At 45.5% G+C, this 17,112-nt stretch overlaps 1 protein-coding gene across 3 annotated transcripts; it reads left to right on the forward strand.

The window, feature by feature from the left end:
- The first annotated feature begins 1,699 nt into the window (after positions 1-1,699).
- On the forward strand, positions 1,700-17,098 carry LOC119897568 (histone-lysine N-methyltransferase ASH1L-like). Of its 3 annotated transcripts, XM_038711365.1 has the most exons (14): positions 1,701-2,220; positions 4,955-5,801; positions 6,694-10,834; positions 12,349-12,697; positions 12,879-13,052; positions 13,142-13,236; positions 13,317-13,390; positions 13,526-13,571; positions 13,675-13,715; positions 13,815-13,885; positions 13,996-14,165; positions 14,666-14,757; positions 14,886-15,031; positions 15,111-17,098. In XM_038711365.1, the coding sequence occupies exons 2-13, from the start codon at positions 5,148-5,150 to the stop codon at positions 15,015-15,017; spliced, it is 6,039 nt and encodes a 2,012-aa protein (XP_038567293.1). In that variant the 5' UTR covers positions 1,701-2,220; positions 4,955-5,147; the 3' UTR covers positions 15,018-15,031; positions 15,111-17,098. The 3 variants fall into 3 exon arrangements, 2 of the variants coding, with proteins under 2 accessions (XP_038567294.1, XP_038567293.1); XR_005443408.1 differs by lacking the exon at positions 15,111-17,098 and having other exon boundaries at positions 1,700-2,220; positions 13,996-14,178; positions 14,886-14,935; XM_038711366.1 differs by lacking the exons at positions 13,142-13,236; positions 13,317-13,390; positions 13,526-13,571; ... (4 more) ...; positions 14,886-15,031; positions 15,111-17,098 and having other exon boundaries at positions 1,700-2,220; positions 12,795-12,954.
- The last annotated feature ends 14 nt before the right edge of the window (positions 17,099-17,112 follow it).

The raw sequence follows: 17,112 nt of genomic DNA on the forward strand, positions 1-17,112 counted from the left end.
TAATTATCAGTGGATAATTATCAGCCTCTTTACATAATATTCAGAGCTGTAGGCCTGCACTTTTCTCTATATGTGTCATATTCTAAAATGTGTATAGCCTCATTTTATTCCTCATTCTTATGTTGCATATTGTTACATATGACATTCAAAAGTTCTTACTGCTCACTCCACCGACTACCTCCTTTCACTTCTGATGTTCCTGTTTTCTTGCCTCTTGAGCCTCAATTTACTTTTTATAATTATCCTATTTGAAAAAAAAATACAGAACAATACAGCCTATGTCAAATAGCATTTAAATAATAAACAGGGCAAATGCCCCAGAGCCTCAGACTCCCTGGGCTCCCAAAATGGCCCAGGTTCCCAGTCTGTAAATTTTATCTAATTTGATTAATTGCAAATTGGTTTAGTATATATTGTGTTTGAAAAAGAAGGGTTCTGCACACTCTAGTCCAGTACAAGCGTTCTGTCATTAAACTTTCATCACGGCAAAAATCTTTACTTTTTGATTAAATACCTGTATTGTACCTTAGTGTGCATTTGTATAAGATTTGATTTTGTTTTTTGCATTGTGTCATGAAAGTGATGATTATCTCCAAAGTTTATACTTTGCTCTCATAGTGCATATCAAGTTGTGTTTAACTAAAATAGCTCAGACCAACCTACACAGAAAACCTGTGTCCAGTACCAGTACTCCTATGCTGGAATAGAAGCACTGGGTTGGTTTTTGGGTCTCTGTGTACACTGTACCGCATGGGAACTGATAGGCAGAGCCAAAAAAGCACGAGGTTGGGGGATAAGGGTTTGGGGTGAGCCATAGAGGCCCCAAAATGTTTTCCTCTAGGGCTATAGAGTTAATCTGGCCGTGCCTCCAGACAAGGCTGGATTACCAACAAGGCAAAGTGGGCAACAGCCCCAGGGTCCCAGTCACCAAGGGCTGTGGCCCCAGGTATAATATGTTTAATTTGGTTTGTAGTAATTTAAATCCCAAGAGCTTTATGACAAGTCCTGCATCATTACTTCTTCTTATGTCTTTTAGAGGCACCCTAAAAAGTTTTAAAAACTTTATTTTTAGGTAATTTACAAAGTAAAAAAAACTATGCCAAAAACTATGATTATCAGTATAATTACTGAAAACTATTGGACATACAGCAAACCGGGGCCTGGGGGCCAATAGGGCCCTGCATATAGACCTATAAACAACATTAATGATGGTGTTACTCACTACTACTGCTTTTAATACTAAATAACACTATAGAGAACATAAAAAACAATAGCAATAATGCAAAATATGTATTATAATTATTAATATCATTATTATTATTACTACTGTTCTTTGTTCTTATTTTCCTATTATTTGTTTATTTTTATACTAAAACATTTATTTCAAATGTGTATTTTTTGTATGTTAGATTTTGTGTTAGTGGGGAGTGCAGTCTCGGGTCAATATTTTCTGTTAAATGATGCATGATAAACAGCTCTCACATGAACTTTTAAATACGTACTTAGCCCTGCCTGCCTCTTTCCTCCCCCACTAGCGTTGTTGCTGAATCCCGTATTACATTACAACTTTTGAGCTGCTCCCCAAACCCTAGACCCAAGAGCAGCCTACTTTAGCCAAGTCGTCGCCATTTTATTAAGCGTCTAAATAGCCCTCCCCAATCGCCTATTATGAACCGCAATGAGATCCTGTGCTGTATTCGCCGTTTTATCTCCTCCTCTGGCCACATGAAAATGGCCACGCAATTGCATTCCCGCACATCCACCAGACCCTCTGCGCTGTCAGCCAGTAACCCCGCGCGCACGCTGCTGCAGCCTTCAGCCCGTCGCCCTGACACGTTAACAACGTGTATGCATACGAGAGCAATCTGAGCCATTATTACTGGCGGGAGAGACGTAACTTTCCCCGAGAGAAGTGGGCAAAAATAAGATCCAGCGTAACCAGTCCGCCACCTAGCTGCGGAGACGCGCCGACGGAGATCTGTCGACTGTATGATTATGAAAACACCCGCGCCAATGTTGTTGCACAGTAGGCTCTGCGCTCCGTTGAGACTGAAACTCGGTTTTAGGGGGTGTTTTAACCTCCTCTGGCCTTAGTTATGTAATCAAAGCAACATCTAATGCACCAAAAGCTCCGGATTGCTGTTGGTGCGAAGGGGAGAGCAGGACAGCAACACCTCAACCTCCTGCCTAAACGCAGTTGGCTCCGGGACGCGCTCTCTGGTAAGTAGCCTACGTAGCCTTATTACAGATTTTCATGGCAGTCCGTATTAATGTGTGCAGGCCTGTCATCATCAGCGAGCTCGCAGCACAGTAGGTTAGTGAGAATTTTGTGCATCCGCTTTGCGCTAATTTTATCCCTTGTTGCTGAGTATGTTTCTCCGCGCATGGTGATCTTTCTTATTTCAATGTTGCTGACACCAGCAGAAGGGCTGGCAGAGGACAGATAGAAGAGAGAAAAAAGGTGGCTCGGGACTAACCCACATCACAAACACCACTAGCGAGCACATTTTGATGCTACGTAGCACCCCACTTCCATGTTGAGTTTCAGTTTGCAGCTGTTGATGTTTTAGGACGCTTAAAGGTGGGTTATATTTGATTATGGAGATAGGAGTGACGACAACAACAACACGTGCATGTGTGTGTCATTTATAAGTGCGACAGCATCAGGCGGATAGTGATTTTCAGAGGTGCGCAAAGTCATTGTGGAGAAGGAAGCCCCTGTTGACGTCCTCAGTAAACCAGCGATAGGTTGCTCCAGTGCGGTAACACCCCCACTGCCCATACTGTATCTACAGTAGCAACATCAATCAGCCTACGCAGCTGCGACCTGGGTACACAATGTACGACCAACACACTTCTAATACACAAACTAGGGGAAAGTGTGTGTGTGTGTGTGTGTGTGTGTGTGTGTGTGTGTGTGTGTGTGAGGAAGAGGAGGAGGGAGACTCACGTGAGAAACTTCCCTGTGTATGTGTAGTAAAGCTGCGCCGGCTGTGAGAGGCTTATAGGGTTCAATATTTTGAGATGCCATCACAGCAGCACCTAATTTCCAGCTGGGGGCTGCGCTTCGTGCTGTTGTCAGGCAGATGGTAATGGTGTTGTAGTTATTGATGATAACACCGTCATGGCTTGGTGATGATGTCTGGAAATATGGTGGGCCATTATCATGATTTAATCGTTGCCTCAGCGCTGCCGAGGATCCACAGTGACTACAGTGTCATGTCCACCCATCATCCTGTCACTGGAAATAGCTTCTCGTCTAATGTGGGAATCATTTTGAGTTATGTTTTAGAGGTATAGCTCTGAAGAGTATAAAAAGCTATTAGTATGCACTTTGACTGATGTTGAATGGACTTGCCCTTTTAAGTTTGAAAACCTGCCACTCTTATTCTCTTCTTATAGTCACTTTGCACAACAAGACTGAAACCCATGTGACTCAAGTTTCTCCTCATGCCTGTATCCTCTTCAGTGTGCTCATCTTCATATGGGTCAGGCTTCTGGAGTGGAGGTCATAATAAAAGCAGCTGCAGTTATTTAAGAGGACCACTGTCCATCTCTATGCTCATTTTATTTTATTGTAGGGAGGCTTGGCCTTGGAAATGCCTTCCAAAAATGTTACATAACAGGAGTTACTGGAACAGATGTTGATTTGAGCTCAGTATGATTCAAGGAAAAGGTTTGGGTGTGGAGCGACCAAGACGCAAGAGAGATAGCCCACTGAGCTCTTAAATGAAAACATTATCTGAGATACTCTTGTAAGTTTAAGGGGGCAGTTCAGTGCGTTGAGAGACAGTAGAGCTATTTCATAAGAGGCTCTCAGGAGAGAGCTGCAAGAATGCTTTGCAGGGTGTGTTTTATTAGAAAATGGATGAGTGTCTCCCTTAATGAGAGAGACCATAATGAAAGAAAGAAAGACAGAAGATGCTACTTCCCTTCGATCTGTAAAAAACTGGGCTGAACACAGTGTGAGCGAGTGTGAAAGTTTTTTTCTGGTGAGGATAATGTTATTTTAGGGTGTGTTAGTTGCTGTAATGTCACATTAAAAGTCAATTTACAATGGGGTCAATGAAAAGCTTACTTGACTTAGAGGAAGCAATGGGAGGAGAAGGAATTTGCACTCCTTTCCAAAAATAAGTTTTACCCTTTCCTTCGGATTTGTGTTACCACTACCGAAAGGGGAGGAGGGGAATGGTCGGACCGTGAATGGAGGGATTTAGGTTGGAGAGGAGGAAAAGAACGAAGTGGAGGAGGAAATATGGTTCTGATTAACATGGATATGTATGAGTTGACCATTTTACTGTGTGGTCTACAGAGAGAGAAAGAGAGAGAGAGAGAGAGTGGATGGGACTAATAGAGAATGCAAGCAAAAGCTTTCTGCCAAACATGAAAAGGGGAGTTTCGGAGAGAAAAGAAAGTACAGCAGAGGGAAGGGTGGGAGGAGAAGTGCTTGTGGGAGTAGCTGAGAACAGAAGGCGCAAAGACAGTGGGGAGAGGAGGGGAGGAGACTGGATCAAGTGTTTGAATTAGTCAGGAGCTGATTGATTGATATATTGATTTGGGTAGAGAAGGATTAGAACGTAAGTAATAATGTAGAGGTTCAGGTTTGCTGTCTTTCAGAGGTGCCGTTATTTACAAATTGTTAGTGGAAACTAGCTGAGGCTGTTTTTGAAGAATGTGAGTAGGTCTTTCTTCCAGTTAGTGCCGACATTCTGGGAATCGGCGGCGTTGATTGGCCCCCTGGGTTTTCTGTATGATGAGATCATCTCTGTGGACACAGAGTTTAGCACCTCTCTACAGCTGCTTGCAGGAAGGGGACTTTCCCCCTCTCCTGTACTGCTGCTCCTCAGCATCTGAGCTCACTGAAATGACTAATCACTGGCCTCTCTATCTTTCTGTCTGTGTCTGTCTGTCTTTTCTTTCCTGCATTCTCTGCCTGAAATTTACTCCACCACAGTTCCAGCATAAAGGATAAGAACGAGATCTTCCTTCGCTGGATGAATGAGCCCAACTCTACTGGACTGTTATAGGATATTCTTCATTCTTCTTTTTGTTCTTTGCCCTTGACCCCATCAACCCCACCAGGGCCATTTAAAAAGTGTTATCCTGGGAACCCCACAACATCCTACTTCTCCCCCCTGACTTCTCTGATGGACCAGAGAGTGAAGGGGGGAACCCCTCCAAACACAAACTCCACTCTGGACCCTACCTCTGCGCCTGAAGACTCTGAACAGGACCAAGTGGCAGAGAAAAACAGGAGAGGTGAAGGGGAGAATGGAGATGTAGGGGAAAAGGAGGAGGAGAAAAGAGGTGCAGGGAAAAAGAGAGAGGGAGACAAGGGGGCAGTGCTGGAGTTGCTCATCGAGGGGCGCTGTGGAAGCGCAGGGCAGCAACAGCTTCAGATCTCTAGCAGAGAAACAAGCTGCCCAGAGGGGAATGTACGACTCCGGATTGGACTCCAGGCCAAACGCACCAAGAAACCGCCCAAGATCTTAGAGAGCTACGTCTGCAAGCCCACCATCAGGACCTATCAAAGACAAGGCAGGGGGGGACTGCCAAGGGGAGATGGAGAAGGAGTGGGCCAGCAGAGCAAAACCAGCTCTTCTCCAGACGAGGCAACCAGAGATCAACGCTCAGGCTTGGATGCTGCCCAGGCCACATCCAAACAAACTGCATCTGCTGCTTCACCACCACTTGCATCGTTATCATCGTCATTGCAGGCACTGCCGTTATCACCAACATTTACTACAGCTCCCACCCCAGCCTCAGTCCCTGCCAGCCAAGGGACCAAGTCTGCTAAACAGGTAAGTTAAGGACAAGACATACAGATTCCCTACTGTCATCAGGCAATATTAATCCTGCTTTTAGTTTAAGTTGGCGTAAAATGGAAAAAAATACCTAAAGGTTACAATGACTAAAGGTATTCATACATTAATAATGGCATGTCCTGTAGCTCTGTTTTGGTTTTTGCAGTTAACCACCAGACAGGCTTATACGGTGCAAAATCACCCAGCTTTGTGCTCAGTTGTAATAAGGTCAAATGAGCTATTGTCTCAATACTGAAACCTAAGCAGCCCATTTAAATAAACAGACCTATAAATAGGACAACAGCACGGCAACCACTTGGAGCTATTACAGACATTGGTCCATCAGTCCCTATGACAATCACCAAAGGGGACGCTTATTGCCTTAGCTGCACAAATGCCACTCAAGCTGCAGCATACCAAAATTACAGAGCAAGTACGAAATGTCAGGCCTTCTCATCTGTATTAGTGGCAATTTATAGCTACCAATAGCACAGCTTTCTCTCTCTCTTTCTGTCTCTGCCTGCCTCTCTATATCTGTCCCTCTCTTCTATTTTTACATCCCCTCTTTTCTCTACCTGCTCTCATTTATCTTTCACTCCCCCTCTGTCCCACTCCCTTCCTCTCTGTTTCTCTGCCTTTGTGTTTCTCCTTTCTGTGTCAACCCCATTCCTGTTTCCATCACCTCACTCTCTCCTTCTCCTCAATATGCCCTCTTTTCTCTGCCTGATTGAGTCATTTGTCCTCACTCTCTCTTTTAATGGCTGGACAAAAACAAAAGAATTTCAGTTATCGTCTCTTCCCCATTGTCCTTCACTGTTGTCAACAGTAAACTAATAGATGTCACGGCCGTTGTTGTCTGTGACAAAGATTATGTGTTTGCATTCCCCAGGTTCCTATCAAACTGGCTGATAAGACAGAGGGGAATTCAAATGGCTCATCTGAGAGAGTGAAGAAAGAGAAGCTTCCTAGTGTCAATGGCCAGTCTGTTTCTGCAGCACACAAACCCTGCTCGCCCACAACAGACCAGACAGCTTTAACTACTCCTTCCACCCCATGCATTGAAGCCCCAGAAACCAGGAGTGAAGGAAAGACCTCCAAGAAACATAATGGTTTGGTACAGACAACAAAACAGAAGGGACTATCAGATGGGAAAGGCACTGCCGACATCCTTGGCTCTTCCACCTCTTCAAAAATTAAAGTTGGAAAACACAGCAACTCCTCTGTTTCTTCTGTGGACTCCTCGACAAGACCTCAAATCTCCAGCAGCTCCCATAAAGAACTTAGCCTCTCCAATAAGAGTAGGCCAGGCTCTCCTTCCTCTCCCTCAGTGACCCCTAAACCACAGTCTTCCCCCACCACTGTGGATCTTTCCTCTGACCAATCCCAAGATCAGGGCCCCTCTTTACAATCCCCACTAGAGAAAAAGAGAGAAAAAGAGAGGAAAGCAAAGAAAGAGAAACGAAAAGACAAAAAATCCAAGCGAGATAGATTGGAGGCTGAAAGAGCAAAGAGTGAGAGCAGAAAGGAGGAAGGCAAGAAGAAGAAAAAGGACAACGGGAAAGATGGAAAATCAAGACATGGTAAAGAAAAGGATGAAAGACATAAGACTGATGATACATGGAGGGATGAACTAAAGTTTGAAAGAGGAAAGGCTGAGAAAAAGAGGGATAAACTTAGCCCAGACAGGCAAAGAACAGAGGATATTAATACAAAATGTGGTGAAACAGTTGATAAAACCTCTAAAGTAGTGAACCCAGGCAGACCAGATGAGATAGCCAAGACAGATGACAGTTGCAAGCCAGTTAAACAAGCTGAGCCAGCAACAACAACAGGTGACACCAGTAAATCAAAAGAAGACATCTCAAGACATTCATCTGTGCCTCCAAGCCACCCCTCTACTTCTGCTCCTCCCCCTCTGCCCACTCCTTCTGCCCGTGCCTCCATTTCTCCCCCTTCTTCCCCCCAAGAGCAGGACAGCCGGCCGCTCAAGAAACGTAAAGCCAGGCGGCCCAGCTGGACCAAGCTGGTCCACCGGGCTCAGAGAGTGGAAAATCAGGAAGCCCCTTCGGATTCCCAACATAATCCTTTACTAAATTTCCCCCAGAACCCCAAGACATCCCTTCCTGCCAAGGCCACTATTCAGCAGACAGATGAGTCACACCCAGCTCCCCCTAGCTCCTCAACCAGCAGTTCCTCCCCTCTCTCTTCTGCAACCAAACCTCCATCACCAAAGGAAAGTCACCCCACATCAGACCCCAATCCCCCTGCTTCCAGATGCTCCATAACCCCTGCCCGAAAAAGGGGCCGCCCTAAATCTTACAGCTCTAGCTTAGATGAACCTCCCCCTAGACTTTCTCCAAACTCTATCCCAACTGAGGTGCCTCTTCTGGCGTGTGACGGAATTCAGAAAGCCCCTGTGCTGGAGCCAACTCCAGTGCTGCAGTGTGGTCCTCAGTCTAAATCCAGCCCCAGGAAGCGTGGCCGTCCTCCCAAACGGCCCCTCCCTGAGGACCAGAGCGGCGATGCTCTGAATCGCACTGATGATACAGACAAGAGTAAAGATTTTCTTCCTCCTGAAAAGGCGAACAGGCAGCTAAAGATCAGAAGGCTGATTAATGAGATGAAGAAAAGAAAGAAGAGGAGACTTCACAAGGTAATACTGTCTGGGTATGTGGGAAAGGAGAGAAGCGGAGGCGGGGCAGTAGATGACGAGACCTCTCTTAGAACGTGTAAATCAATAGAGGCTACAACAGTACACACGTTCTCAGCCCTGTCATCTTCCTTTGGGAGTAAGCTTGGCCCTCAGATCAATGTGAGCAAGAGAGGGACCATCTACATGGGCAAGAGGCGAGGACGCAAGCCTAAAGCCCAAACAGCTCCAATGGCCCAAATCAACTTCCAGAGCTCCACTCAGTCGTCTCTGTTTACCAATCCTTCTGAAACATCTCTCTTCTCTAACCAACCCCAGCCTCCTCCCTCTCACCCGTTTCCCTCCCCATCTCTTACCCACTCCAGTGGGGCCCAGAGCCCCTATAGTGAAGGCAGCCTCCCAGAACCAACATCCTCCCTACTTTTTTCTCATCCCTTCTCCCTCCCTTCCCCATCATCCTCCTGTACCTCCACCCATCCTCCTTCCTCATCCCTCTCTCCCTTTGTGAAGAAGAGTTGTCCATGTCAGGGAAGACACCACTTCCCCTTTCACCAGTCTTCATGTAAGCTCTCCTGTCCTACCCCTCCAATGCATCACACACCTGGCTCTCCTGGCCAATTGAAAGAGGCCACCCCTTCCCCGAGGAGTGAATCACACAGCGAAGAGACGCTGCCTAGCGATAGCGGGATTGGAACGGATAACAACAGTGTTTCTGAGCGAGGGGAGATGAGGGGAAGTCGAGGCATGCTCAGGTTGGGTCAGGGATCAGGAGGGATTCTGGGGGGTCAAAGGCACCCCTCTTCTCTTATGGACCGTCCCTCTCCTGTCTCTTCACCCCTCTCTCACATGCCCAGACACACAAACCCCATCACCGACTCAACTACTTTGGAGCGGCACAGAGACAGACATAGGCACAGGCGGAGGGATTACGACTGTTCCTCCTCATGTACTTGCTTGTGCCCGTGCCCCTGCCCAGGACACAACAAGTGCACTCATTCAGCCTATTACCCTTGCCTTGGGCACAATGCACTGAAGAGACAGAAAAATAAACATAAGAAGAAGCACCAGCAGCTGCACATGCAGGATCCACAGTTTCTGGCTGAACTAGAAGATCTAATCGGTCAGTTCAGCGAGGTGCATATCGGACGTCGAGGTTGGGTGAGGACAGGACTTGGACAGGGCTTTGAGGGGAGTGGGAATGCTGCTGGAGGAAGGCGCCATCACTCCTCTTCCCATTCTCTCCGCTCCAACATCTTCAGGATCAATCTGAATGGCTTCTACTCACCTCACCCTTCATCTTACTCTGCTAACCCCTCCTTCTCCCCTCAGCCTTTCTACCCCTGCCAGCCTGTGCATTGTAACAGGAAGCCAGAGCGCAGGCAGTGTGGTTGCCCGTCAAAGTTCCAGGAGACCATTGAAAATATGGGCTTTTACAGCAGCTATCCCCCGGCCACGACACTTTACCACCACCTCCCTAGCTCCTACCCGCTTACTTCCCCACACCAGTATGCCTCCCATCAGCCCCATCATGCCCATTTTCTCCTCAACCCCGCCAGATTCCACAGGCGGAGGAGCAGGCTGCTGAGGGAGGGAGCTTTAGGAGGAGAGGTGGAGGGAGATATAGGAGGAAGCAGTGGAGGAGGCCCACACCTCAGCTCAGGGTTCACATCCAGCCTCTCCTGTGGCTGCGGAAGGAGCGAACACAAACACAAGCATAAACACCGTCACAGGCACTGCGAGCGAGACATGGATGACGAGGAGGAGTTACACGAGGATGAGGAGGAAGATGAAATGGAGAGAGAGGGGTTGGCCAGTTCAAAACCAAGGTCAAGGTTCATTTTGGGGCAAGGAGAAGGAGGAAGGAAAGGGGCAAGAGGAATGGGGAATATGCTGTGTAAAGAATCGCCTTGGTTATGTGAGAACGGAAGTGATTCCTTCTCCTCTTGCACTGCTGCCACATCATCATCATCTTCAGCAGAGAGGTACAAACACACATCACTCACCTCACTGGGGCTGGGTTCCTCTCACCTGTCTTCATTTGGAGGAGGCTGGGGCGGCCTGGGCCAGAGCTGGACAAAATTTGGGGGCCTAGGAGGGACAGGATTAGGAAACACCAACCCCAGCTGGAGAGGCTTCACCGGGGAGCAACATACAGGCAGACTGACTGCATCAGACGGAGAGGATGAAGACGGTGACGACATTCAAGAGTCACACCTCTACAGGACTTCTCCATCCCCAACACACGCCAACCTGTTCACATCTGCTGCCATGGCAACGGGGGGGAGGGGCCTGAGGAGCGGATTGGCCAGCAGGAATCCAGGAAGTGGAGACAGGTCATGGAGGAGAGATGAGCCAGCGTGGACAGAGAGGAGAGAAGCAGGTAAGGATGCATGAATGCTTTCAATATCAATAAATGTGTGAATGAATAGAGCACTGACATGCATGTGCTTCTGTCTGATGGCTCATTATAAGGTTATGTTAGCATTAGTGCTAAAGTTGTTGCAAACTTGGACATACTTTAATGTTAGTATTTCTGTGGCTGGAAACTGCTGATAACTGCTACAGAACATTGTTAACATTGCTTCTTGACTTGTGTGAATGCACATTTGCATTCTGTTATTATTTTATTGGCAGAAAATGTGACTATATAGTACATTGAATAGTAATTTAGAGACTATGGGAAAACTAACATCAACTGTGCTATTCATATTTGAAATACATCAAAACCACGCAAATTGTGACAGGTAGCTGAGTGAATAGGTTTTATGCCAAGAAGCTCTTTTCACTTGCACAGTTTGACAGATTTTTATATTTGCACAATCTGGAGATGAGATTGTGGCACTAATAGTTTGCCCAATATAGTGACAGCATTGCTTTTTCTCAGGTGTTGTTGAGCCACGCATCAAAGCCTGGAGGGTGTTTAAGAGGAAATCAGACTCCGTTCTTTTTATAGCCAATTTCAGACTCCCTCTGATGTGCAGGGGACGTGCCTAACACACACACACACAGACGCAACCATTCAGCAACCACTCTATGTTGGAATTTTTAAAAAAGTGTTATAGCAGGAGGGCAGCATCTTGATGGGAATCTTCCAGAAAATCTTTGAAATCTCCACAGTCTGCAGTGAACCACACGCTGTTGCAGCCCGGGGCTACCCAGTGAACACAGTCATTAGTTAACCACCAGATAGGCTATTTAAAGCCTGGCCTATCCCTTACTGCTGGCCAACAGGGCCTATTTGACTTGGAAAAATCCAATAAGGAAAGAGTGGTCAGTCTTGTCAGGGACTGTGGAAAATGGAACAAAAAGATAGATGACCTCAGGAGTGATTGATGAAGGAATAGCACGGAGGTCAGAATGGGGGTAAAGAGAGCTTGTGAGGGGATGTTGTTTTTGAAAGAGGTGGAATACATTCAGTTCATCATCTAACTAAACACATGTGTTTTGCAGTATGGCACGCTAGCTCGGGCAAACTCACACATTCTTTTTTTCTCTCTCTCTTTGTCTGCTCAGCCTTTTGAGATTGTGTTCCACATTAACTGAATGTGCAAAAACAATTTGTGTGCAAGAGTGCATACGTGTGCATGCTCATATGCATCCTACACAGTGTTTGTGTCCATTATTGTGTTTTTTTTGCTGCATATGTGTGTGTACATAAATCACTTCTTAATGCATTTCCCAGAAGAGATCTGGTCAGAGGAAATGTTGTGACTCACCTAATCTGTGGCCCATCCGCATGACTCAGCCAAGACTGGCCTCACCTCACACCTCCTGCTGGCTCAATCACTGATCCACATCTGTCTCATTTCCTCTCTGCCACTTATACCCCACCCTTCTCTCCTGCCTCCTTCTGCCTCGACCCCTCCCTCCCTCTTTCTGTTTCAATGACTGCAGGTTTACAAGGTGACTCAAGAAGCCGGGGGCAGCAGAAAACTGCGCCAACGCCAGACAGTGTGGCAGGGAAAAACAAAAGAAGGCCAGGACGGCCCAGAAAGCACCCACTGCCCTCCACTGTATCCTCCCCCATGCACTCATCTGCAGCTCCCTCCATGTCATCACCCGACCTCTTGCCAGCATACAGCCACAACAGAGATGGGAGAGAAGTAGGAGGGAGAAAAGAAGAAAGAGGGCCAGAGAGAGATCGAAGAGGCGATACAGTGCAGCAGGTGACAGAGTTGGAGCTGCAGGCCAGGAGGAAAAGAGGACGGAAGAGAAAACATGGTGACTCTCCTTGTCATCAGAGGTAAACACTCACAATTGTATCATAAAGTACCTGAGCTGGTTGACTTGAAAATTAAATACAACCACTCACTACTGCTATATTAACCCATCGTTTTCAGCACTGTGTGCTAAACCAGTGCCTTTTCTCTCTTTCTCTTTTTCCTCTCTATCGTTCTATCTCTCTCTTCATGCTTTCCTTTTAGTGTCGCTGAGGACAAACCAGAGTGTGACACCCCCCCTGAATGTTTTAGCCAATCAGATGTCGACCCAGCTCCATCCCAACCAGTAACCATCCAAAGAGAGGAGAGAGCAGATGGTCCTCCCAGGAAGAAGTTTCTGAGGGCAGGCCTTTACTCTGATGATTACAAAACGACTAAGTGAGTTGACTAAATTCATAAACTCACTTATAACATTGTTCGTTGTATCGTTTGTAAAAAAATATGTATTTAATGTGTCTCTTTCCTAGTCCCCCCTCCGAAGCCCAGCAGCTGGGCAGAGAGAGTATGGAATACACACCAGAGGAGCATGAATATAGCCTTTTACCTGCTCCCATACATGTTGGTGAGTATATAAGAAAATGCAAACTGCTGTAGTTTGTTGTAGCTGTGATAGTTCATCCAAACTCCCTTTGTGTCCTCTAGGGAAGTACCTTAGGCTGAAGCGGATTCATTTCCAGTTACCTTATGATGTTATGTGGCTGTGGCAGCATGATCAGGTACAGTAGAGCCCCATAACACAGAATTAGAAAGTTGGAAGGTCGAGCTGATGCGTCTTTGGAAATGAGAAGGAGAACAGGAGATTTGTGAAGTGTTTTGAAAGTACATGCAATTCTCATGTTGTGTTGTTACAGCTTCACAGGCAGCCTGCTGTGCCCCTTAAAAGGAAGCGACGTTACTGTGAGTTGCCAGTATTGGATGTACTATCTTCAGGTTTGGTTGATGGATCAGATCAATACTTATACAGTGTCTTACTCTGTTTCTCCATCTCTGTTTCACTCAGGCCGGCTAAAAGAGAGGACTGTATCCCCTCACCAGACAGTGGTGAGTTCATGTGGCTTGAAGTTGCTTCCTCCCAGTAAAGAATGCAGCTTTAACAACTGTTAAAACTTACACGTGTCCCACCATTTTCTTATTTTACAGGAGGAGAGCTCTAGTGAAATCACCAGCCTGTTTCCTCACCTCGACATGGATCCTTTGACCAGCAGTGAGAGGTACGGAAAGAACATAGCGAAAAACATTTCAAGATAAACCAGTTGACGCATTGTTGCTGAACGAATGTCAGGGTGGATGGCTAATGTTTCTCCCTGTGTGTCCGGGCCAGGAGCTTTGTGGTGAAACACCATGTGTTCCTTGTGAGGAACTGGGAGCTTGTGAGAGACAGACAGATCCGACTGAGGATAGAGAGGGAGAGAGACGCAGAGGGAGAGGAGAGGGACTCACAACGTCTGTCCTGTGATGGAGCCAATGGGGACGACAGCCACATCAAGTCAGGTCCATGAAGCAAGTGTGTGTGTTAGTTTTTGTTTCTGTAGGTGTTTGCGAATGCATTCATGAATGTTGTTGAACTCTCTATATGATCATTTTTACCGTACATCAGTATTGATTTCATCTGGTGTCTTTTACTTTATGTGCGCATGTGTGTGTGTGTGTGTGTGTGCGTGCTCATATTTGGCTTGTCTCTCCATATCATACTCAGCAGCACCAACTAAGTGGTTTTCCAACCACAGAATTTCAGCCTGCAAAGATGTTTCCCCATTTCTGTCATCCACCACTGGTGTCCAAGAACCCAGCAGGCATCGACTTTCCCCATTAGCAGGGAAACCACACAGTTTCCATCAAAGACTCCCTGACTGATAAATAGGAATGAAGGGGAAATAAGGACACTGGCATAATTACAGCTATATATGTAAAAATAAATGATATGCTGTTTTCATTCCCTCCTGCAACGCCTTTACTAACATAAAGAATACCATTTCAACTGTGACCTTCAGATCAGCCAGTGGGGGTGGAGGTGACGGTTATCAGCAGTGTCCCCCAGCATCAGAGTCAGGACACCTCCAGCTTGCTCACTGCCAGCCCCTGTGTGAGTGAACAAATTCAACACTACCCATGTAAAAAAAAAGAGGAGAGATCTTTTCTTTTAAGAATGCACATTTCCACGAGGATAAAAATCTGCTTTTGTAATTAGTTGTGCATACTTGTTCACCACAGCCCACCAAAACCCAGATCAGACAAGAGGAGGAGGGAGTGGAAGAAAAACGAGGGGAAGAAGAAGAGGTCTGCAGCAGAGAACAGAGAAGGAAACGGCTGAATGATTTACTTTTGACACTGCAGCATTCATAAGCTAACAGAAAGTGGTGAGTAGAGCATTAGATACAGGAGGGTCTGTGCGAGGTATATGCATTGTTTTGTTGATAGTATTTTGCCTTTATGTAGGTGGGATCACTCTGAGAAAGGGACCAGGCCCACCCCTGGACAGATGGACAGGAACTGATGTCATAACACTGCTATTACAAGTAGCAGTGCCAGAGAGAACAAGGGAGAAAAGGCGGGGAGAGTTGGAGAGTAATAGCGGCTGAAAATGCAAGAAAGACATCTCACACACTGACAGATGAGTGTGTTGAACCTAGCGCTCTGAAGGGCATCACACCAAGGATGAAACCATGGTAACACATCTTTTGTCCAAGCGGCGAGGGATGAGAGAAACAGAGATAGACTGTCCCGGATGAAAGAAAGAAACAGACCAGCTGAAATGAATTTGCACTAGTGCTGGATAAACAAGCACACTAAAGACTGTATGTATGCTGAGTGGACACACTATAAACACACACACATACACTTTGATTGCTCTTACTTCGGCACCTTAGGCAAACTGGGAAAGGCAGACATTGCTTGTAGACTGAAAGTGGACATATATGGTACTCAGCATTTCGGCTCTGAAGTTTTCAAGAGACGAGGAGCTCACAAGCTGCCCGGGGGGAACAAAAATGTAGCCTGGGTCCTAAGTAGGTCAGAATTGAACCCTCGTTTAATTGTTAAGCTTTCAAAGTCACATTGCACCTTTGGGAAATGACACGAGGTGAAGTGAACCAGTTTAAAGCTGTTGAGACAGTGTTAGGGGTTTTCTTCACTTTACCAAAACAGTGTCTGCTATGTACCAGTGAATAGGCAGGGGAGGGGGTGGGCTTAGTGATAGGAATTTTGGCATCGCTGCAAGAGAATTTCTAATGAGGTTTTAAAAAAAAAGTTATTTTTGAAAAAAAAAAAGACAACTTGAGCACTGTCAGCTAAAGAAATGGACAAGATATATTCATGATAGGAATGTTTATTGTTGACTATTTTCAGTATTGCTTCCTGGGGAAGGGGGGGGGGGGGGGGGGGGGGTAAAAAGTGTTTTGTTTACTTCAGACTGCCTTTGAGAATGTTTCGCTCTTTGCTCCAGAGCATTGACAATCAGAATGTCCTAGGGGAAGAAAAGAGAGGGGAAAGGGAATGAAAACTAGAATTGATTTGCCCCAAATGCTCTGTAGAAGTGCCATGTTGTCTTGTGTACGTACCTAAGCGAACTCATGCAGTCTTTAAAAGCAATATCTCCTCTGATAAGGACTATATAAGGACTTCCTTTGTTATGTTTTGGGTTTTTTTAAGTTGTGAATATTTGAGGATTGGAGGTCATTTTTCTGTATAGTTACATAGTAGATTGTTCTCATCTTAGGCGCGTTGGGCTAATCCACCTAGTGGAAGTAATCATAAGTGTTTAGTTTCATGTGAATGTACATAGAGAGAGACCTGTTTTCCTTCTATCAGCAGTAGCGTGTAAAATTAGTATTATACATGACAATACTATTGGGATTATACATACAACTTAATATTCAATCTTTCATTTTACTAACATGTTTTTAACCGATTAAACAGCTGACCAATATATCAGTTATTTCTCCTTAAAATTGACAATGATTGTATATGATTTTTTTGTAGAATTACATAATTTGTCTCTTTTTTTTTAGGTGAGCGTACCTTGTTTTTTTGTTTTTGTATTGGTCAGACAATCAGTGACAGTGAATTAGTTTTTCCAGTGTTAAATTTCTGCTCTCTTTCAGTAGTATGGTTTGTAACAACAAGCCAAGAAAGTGCAATTTCTTTGACTGTTTACATACTGTATGTATATTTTTCCTCTTTCCTTTTTTTTAACTAAGAGCACTACATTATTGCCAGTGGATGATTAACTTTATAGCAAAGGTACACATAAAGAGTTATTTATCTAGTTTGCATGACATGTAACCTTTGCCTGTTGCCTCTGATAATGTGCATCTGAAAAACAAAACATCAAAAACAGTTGTAACTCAATGCCATAGAATGTCAGCTCAGACTTTTTGCCTCTATAACCATAATAATAAAAGCATTTTATGTCTACTAGTACTAAACCCTGCGGACTCTT

The sequence above is a fragment of the Micropterus salmoides genome, unplaced genomic scaffold, assembly GCF_014851395.1.
Source record: "Micropterus salmoides isolate LMB-PRFRI ecotype aquatic unplaced genomic scaffold, ASM1485139v1 Ms_hic_scaffold_11, whole genome shotgun sequence".
NCBI classification, from domain to species: Eukaryota; Metazoa; Chordata; class Actinopteri; order Centrarchiformes; family Centrarchidae; genus Micropterus; species Micropterus salmoides.